This window comes from Perissodus microlepis, chromosome 6, assembly GCF_051167445.1.
Source record: "Perissodus microlepis isolate ML-2025 ecotype Zambia chromosome 6, ASM5116744v1, whole genome shotgun sequence".
In the NCBI taxonomy this organism is placed as follows: domain Eukaryota; kingdom Metazoa; phylum Chordata; class Actinopteri; order Cichliformes; family Cichlidae; genus Perissodus; species Perissodus microlepis.
The window spans coordinates 6,579,230-6,586,608 of record NC_140466.1 but is presented as its reverse complement, the minus strand read 5'-3'; the positions used below and the strand labels follow the sequence as shown (position 1 = coordinate 6,586,608).

At 35.7% G+C, this 7,379-nt stretch overlaps 1 protein-coding gene across 1 annotated transcript; it reads left to right on the top strand.

Moving 5' to 3' along the window:
• The first annotated feature begins 850 nt into the window (after positions 1-850).
• Positions 851-3,613, top strand: LOC146384931 (sterile alpha motif domain-containing protein 3-like). Its single transcript, XM_084929906.1, has 4 exons — positions 851-1,444; positions 1,614-1,781; positions 1,899-1,994; positions 3,200-3,613. The coding sequence occupies exons 1-4, from the start codon at positions 953-955 to the stop codon at positions 3,611-3,613; spliced, it is 1,170 nt and encodes a 389-aa protein (XP_084786032.1). The 5' UTR covers positions 851-952.
• Positions 3,614-7,379: the final 3,766 nt, after the last annotated feature.

Below are 7,379 nucleotides of genomic sequence, written 5' to 3'. Positions count from 1 at the left end.
ATATACACCACTCATAAAGTGTCCCTAAATGGAACGGAGTATGCAAATGGAATGTTTGTCTCTGCAGGCCAGACTGGAGGACTTCCAACATTCAGCAGGATTGAATATCTTCTGCTTGTAAACAATTCCATTTCCTTGTTTTGCAGGAATTACGAATGCTGGTACATTGAGCATTTGAGGTCGTTTGAGCTGACATTAACAGACAGTTTTTCGGTGTATCAGCTGCTGGAGCTAAATGATACAGTAAGTCTGACAGCATATATGAAGCGCCTTGAGGCGACTTTTGTTGTGATTTGGCGCTATATAAATAAAATTGAATTGAATTGAATTGAATATACTGTTGATGGACATCTGTTGTTGACACAAAAAAGATTCATTCTGATCAGACACTTGCGAGATTAATATTGCTTTTGGAATAAGCCACATGTAGCCAAATAGATCAGGGTGAAAAAAAGAACAACTACTACTCTTTTCTTTTCCTTTCTAGGAAATGTCTGCTCAAGCCCTACTACTTCATGTTCATGTCTCAAAAGAAATTGTGAGAAAACTGACTTTATTCTCACGTCCAGAATCTGTGGATCAGCTAAAAGACATTATAAAAGAAAAGTTCAAACTTGACTATGACTTTAGCTTATTATACAAAGACCCAGACTTTGACAGGCAGCTTTGTTCACTTCTAGATATTGAGGAGCTTCCACAGAAAGCTGTTGTAAAAGTTGTTAGACCAGAGAGTGATGATAGTTCAGTAGCATCAGATGACACAATAATACTACCCCATGCCATGACTCCAGACAGGGTTGAAAGATGGCCTCAGGATTTCCCAATTCCTACATTTTCCTATGAGGTAGAACTCATACTTGGTGAGGGTGATGTTGCTTATGAGAGAACAGGAAAGGCTCTCAAGTTGTCTAGGGGACAAAAGCATGACATTCTTGAAACTCTTGCAGCTAAAATGCATAGTTTCAAAGCATATCCCAGTGATCGGGACATATCAGTGGTAGCTGAAGCTCTTGTCACTAAGCATCCTTGTCTGAAGGAGCCTGGATCACAGACAGGCTGGTATGGGTGGAAAAATAGCCTAAAGTTTAAGATGGGGAACTATCGTGCTAAATTGAGTCAGGCTGGATTTCAAGAGGTAGCTGTGAATTCTGGAAGGAGAAGTAGAAATGACCCAGACAAGCAGTCACCACACACTGACATTAAAAGACCTAAAAAGGCAGAAGTAAATTTTCTGCCGAATTTCCCAAGGGGTGAAGATGCTGTTAGCCTTGAGCAGCTAAGACTACAGATTGTGGATGAAGTCAAGAAAAGTGAAAAGAATTACGTCCTGATTACAAAGCTGATGCATACCACATTTGCCTTGCGACGCAAAGAGATCATCAGTGATGACCTACCAGTAGGTGACATCCTGGATCGCTGGCCTGCTCTGAAATTGGAATCTCAGGTAAGGTTTCCTTAGGTGATGCATATAACAAGATGTATATCATATTGATTTCTGTTATGTGGCCTGTCTGAATTAATACAAATTAGGCCATGGTAGTGTAAGGATTTTGATGTATTTTGCAAAGATTTGTAGACTAATCGTAACTTGTACATTTATTTTGTGTGTTCAGATCTATGCAGAATTCCACAGAATTACAAACCTCACCCTGAAGAACCACTTTTATGCTGTGTTGGACAAACATGCTCCCCGGCTCCAGAGCTTATTCCGAAAGAAAGCTGCTCGCACAGGGAAAGTGTCTGATGTTCTGTCTCAGCTCTTCCGAACCTATGATCTCCAGGTAGGTGGGGTTTTGTCTTGTTTTTTTTTTTTAGATTTATTTAATTTGATCCATTTTTAACTGCCATTCTTGACTAGGTAAGCCAATAATTTAAAAAAAAATGTTCTTGTGATGTAGGAACAAGTTGATATTCATGCCCGACGTGCTGTTGTGCTTCATGCCCTCCCTGCCTATTTGCACGAAGACACCTCTACCTTCATCAAAGCGTGGGATGTAAGTTTGTGAACAGTATCCAAGTATCAACCTTGTTTAGATTTCACAAAACATTATGACACTTTGACAGTGTGAGAAGTATCTCCATCCTTTGGGTCTGTCTACAACAGTGTCCATGTCACATAATGGGGAAACAGCACATATTCTTAATGTGTATGGACCCTACCCTTCTATAATGTTCCTAGCCAAACCATACATCACTGTACATTTATTTATTTTTTTTAATAGTAGAACTCCCATTGACTTTCTGTAGTTGTTGCCATGAAGAGGTATGACTTTGCTTTATGAGTACTAGTTGTCATTTTTATTTTCTCAAGTTTTTGGTGTGTTTTGGCTTTTTTGTTGTTCAAACACTTGATTTCTAAGATGGGGATAATCCAGTACTTGTATAGTGACTTGTATAGATGAGACTAAGGCTACGTTCACACTGCAGGCGAAAGCGCATCAAATCTGATTTTTTTTGACCCTATGCGACCCATATCCGATCATGGTATGACAGTGTGAACGGCACAAATTCGATATTTTCAAATCCGATCTGGGTCACTTTCGTATGTGGTACTGAATCCGATACATATCCGATGTTTTAGAAAGCGACTGCTGTTTGAACGGTCATGTTGTATTAAATCCGTCTTTTACGTCACTGACACAAGACAGACGCCAATTATCAGCTACGGAGAAGCGCCCGAGAAGACATCGTGAACGCTTTCTGGCCATCCAGCGTAGATGTCAGTGAAACTGTTGGGAAGACAACGTTGGAGAAACGTGAACATTTTATTTGTACTTTATAATCTGCAGATTCTGATAGAAATCTGCAACTATCCTTTGAAGCACCGCTCCTCTCTAAAACAGCAATAAGGATAATTATTAGGTTATCTACATTATTATGTAAATAACAAAATAACTTAAAGCAAAAATTGGGAAACGTGAAGTCCGAAGTCTTTATATTAAGGGCCATCAGTCAAACAATATTGTTTGCTCTGGGTCTAAACAGAGCGCGCTATGTGTGACGTCTTCTTTTGCGCATGCGGGCTTTGAGCGTTCACACTAGAGCGCGTTTGCTGTCACATTTTATTTGTAGTGTGAACGAGCAGACAAAAAAATCGGATTTGATCAAAAAATCGGAATTGAGCATTAAGACCTGCAGTGTGAACGTAGCCTAAGAGAAATAGGAATGCACTAATATGTAGTAATTTTGTTTTCTGTAGATGATGCATTCTGATGAACCAGATATTAGTGAAGTGCCACTTGGACTCCTCCTGATCAGAGCCAATTCCAGCAATGCAACATTCTTCTGCCCTGAGAAGATTGCAGTTTTGGTCGAGGGTAACATGATCATTGATTTCCCCACCCTGGCTGATGCATTTCTAGTAATATTTGGACTGACTTACGCCCTGCATCTAAGCTACCCAAAATGTTTGGCCAACACATTTGACTTTATTCAGAAAGTGTTGATGGGTCTGGAGGATGGGAAGTTGAAGCCCAAAGTGCTGAGTCTCAAAAATGATTTTTGGCAGCAGAATAATGTCCAGGGTTCCTACACAGCCCTCAAGTGCCTGTTAAAGCAAGTAACTCAGTTTATCATTTTTCCAAGTCTGGATAAGTTTAAAAAAAGAGAATAGAAGCGAGAAAATGTTGGCATTTGCATACTCTCATTTCATACTCGATTATCTAAAAGCCAAACATCCAAAATAAAAGGGGAAGGTGATAAGGAGTTTTACAAGACTTTGTTTTATGTTTCTAAAGAAGGATTTATCTATTTAAGGTTTTATTGGTCTGTTGTTGACAGCATGATTGCACTCTTCAGATGTGTATATTGGTTTAGTAATAACCCTTTGTTGTTTTTGTAATAACAGTATTGGCATATTAAAAAGGTTCCCAATAATATTCCAGTGTATTAGCTGCACTGTAATTTACTTTCATTCAGTTTCCCCACCTGGCAATGCAGGATTTTCTGTGTGTTTTTTCATTTCCTTCTGTTTTTTTTTTTTTTTTTTTTTTTTTAACAAAAATGCCATACTCAACTGTTAATGGCATCTAAATACTGTTGTATTCAGATTTCACATGTTGTGAAAGTCTTTATTTCTAATATTGTAACCTTGTGCCTAAACTTGACATTTCTGAAATTATTCCCAATAATATTTGGTGAATTTGTCTTTGGGATTGCCCGAGATTTTTTTTTTTTTCTTTTCTGAACATACATGCAAGGAAATTTAATTTGTCATTTATTACTGTACTGCATTTGTCATACCGAAAAAGGATCTCAGCTCTATCCCCTTGCTACACACAAGTATTTTTGGTTCTCTGACAAAAGGCAAATGTTAAGACATCGTGTCTTAACAAGTTAATGTTACTCAATAAATTTGTAAGTTAAATTTATGTTGTCGGCCTTGTTTGTCATGTTTTTACAAGTGTAGTTGCTTATTTCTAGCACATTTTTTATTTTTATATCCAATTCAAAACACAGTAAATTTGGCTACTACAGGAGTTTGGGTGTGTTTTAAAGTTTTGAGTATCATTAGCTTAAAATGGTTAACATTTTAAAACTAAATATTAATTCCTTAAATTTACTTGATTTAGATTTGTACTTGAAACTCAAAATATTAAGTAGAGAGTGCCAAACCAAGAATGTGGATATAACATGAAAACATTGATCATTGGTACTTAAAAATATTTCTATAAAGCTAATAAATAAAGTGTGTTTAATTAACTTTCATCTTTGAGTTTTAGTTACTTAGAATATTTTATGTAATCAGTTTCACCAAAAGTTTTGAGTTAAATTAACTTATTGGGTTTTACAGTGTACAAGCACACATGCAGAGCATACTGCATTGCTATTACCAGAAATGTTAGATAATTATGTAGAAAAACAGATTTCTTTCATGTAGGATGCCTTGGAGTCAAAAGGTGTCTTTAATAATTTTGCGACAGCTTCAAAAGTAAAATCAGTTCTGAATGCATCAAAATAATGTAGGTTATTGTAAATATAAAGCTATCTGAACAAAACAATAGTGCAAAAAACTGAAATGCCTGCTGCATTGGTTTTTGGTGTGTTGTTGAAACCACTAAGCATCAACTCCTGATCAACAGGTTTTGGGGGGTTTCTCAAAAACACCAAGCCTGGAGTAGTGGCTTTTTTACTGAATGGTATCTTGCGTGATTGTTAAATGTTCATATTTCAACAGATATATGGACTAGTTCTTATATAGCGCTTTTCTATGGTACCGGCATACTCAAAGCTCTTTATACAACTTGCCTCACTCACCCATTCATACCCTTTTATATGCTTTTTCTATGAAAGTGCTTTCTATCTAACATTCAACAATATTTTGCTCGAGGATATTCAGCATCCAGGGATCAAATCACCAACCTTCCTATTTTCTGAGCTACAACCATTATTTGTTATAAAGGATCTAAGGGAACTAAGATAAATCAAAACCCAAGGTGGAGGAAACAAATTGACCCTGGGTATAAACCCTGCAATATGTTTATGCACACAACATGTTGGCACCAATGTCTACATAAAAATATACATTTTTACAACAGCACACTGTAATAGTCTAAAAAGCAACTGAAAAACTGACAAACAAACAATTTAATGCAGGTAAGGCCAGTTTAAATATCTGTTGTTAATCAAGACAAATAAAAACACATAAAGAGGTAGTTGAAAGAGTGGAATTTACATTTGCTATCTTAATTCTCAATAACATTTCATTTACATTTTAAATATGGAGGCCAAAGAGATGGCCCAAAGCTGGAAAAACACAACAAATAAAAAGCCAACATTGTATCAGTGCCCAAAGCAACAATCCAGCACATTAATAAAAGTGACAAATGCACTGGAAAACTTGGAAGACAACACTGGAAGGCATCATAGAAGACAATCGGTTGACACCATAGCTATTATAATACTACACTTAAGCCAGGACTTACATGAAATGTTAATTATACTGTTTTCCAGTATAACTATAACTGTGCAAAAAACCTATCTAGTGGTGATTTGTTTTTGCAGGAAGTATAAACAAAAGTTTTTAGTGAACACTGGCTGATTTTAAAATGCCAGTCAACCAAGTTATACCAGCCTACATCTAAATTATTTTATGAACTTGGTTTAAAGAGGCTGAAATGTGGAGATCATAATTATTTTTATTTTATTTTATTATTATTATTTTTTTACATGTACAGATACCAAATTTGTTTTAATAACTCTTTGTTGCTGTTTATGCCTACTTGTGATGTTTCACTTGAAGTTTTTTTTTCTTTTTAAAGAATAACAATTAAATTAATTTTCATGGTAATATAAAAAAGGAACAGAATTTTTAAGGCATAAACCCATGTAAAAATGTCACCTTCAACACCCCTGCAAAGACTTAAGTCTTCATTTGGTCCAAATTGACCTCATAATTATGGGCTTCTGCAGTGCATTAAATCTAAAGGTAGGCTACATGGCATAAAAGCATTGCCATTTCCTTTGTTATTACTAATGTGGCCTTTAACTAGCTCAAACATGATGACATGCTATTAGACTTGAAATGCCATGTATTTTGGGATTTGACATTAACAAAAAAGACAAGGAACAGAAATCACATTACAGCATTATATTAAGAAATCCTCTACAGAGACAGGAAATAAGGGAAACCTGTTTTCCTACTAAAACAGGATGACCGGTGCCACTAGTTGATCACAAGACATTGCATATACAAAACTTATGTGGCAATCATTGTATAATACGTTTTTTATAAAATACACAGCACAACCATGTGCACAAGCAACAGTAAGTATATGCTACTTGAACAATATAATTATTGGTAAACAAACAGCAATGTATTAAAAACCTGAAATATAAACTTTTTGTGTTTCTAAGCAGCCAGTGTGCTGTCATAGTTTTCCCAGTGAGTTATTTTAGGTCCCAGGCTGTTGAGGATGCCAGCTTGAGTAATGAGACATTGCTTGGACATTGTTCCTTCGTTTTTTAAAACATTCAATAGTTAAATAATCCATTAACTGAAAAAATAAGCACAAAAGAAAGAAGTAAAGAAAAGATGTCTTACAATCTAGGTGACTCAGTGACTCAACACAAAATCATAATGTGCCTGCTTTGAAAATATTTTTCCTCGTTTTATTTTTAAATAGAATGCAATTTTGATTTTATTATTTTCCTCACTCAGGGACATTCAGGACATTTGTCATTCTTCTCTGACATTTTGCAGAACTGAAACAAATATGTACAACAAATAAGATGACACAATACTAGAAATATATTTTATGGTATAACGGTTGATGTTCACCATTACTGTTTTGCAATGTCAGATTGCACTGAAATTTTAAACATTTCTGGGTTAAATAACTCAACACTAATGCATCTAAAAATAACACATGCAGTGTGCT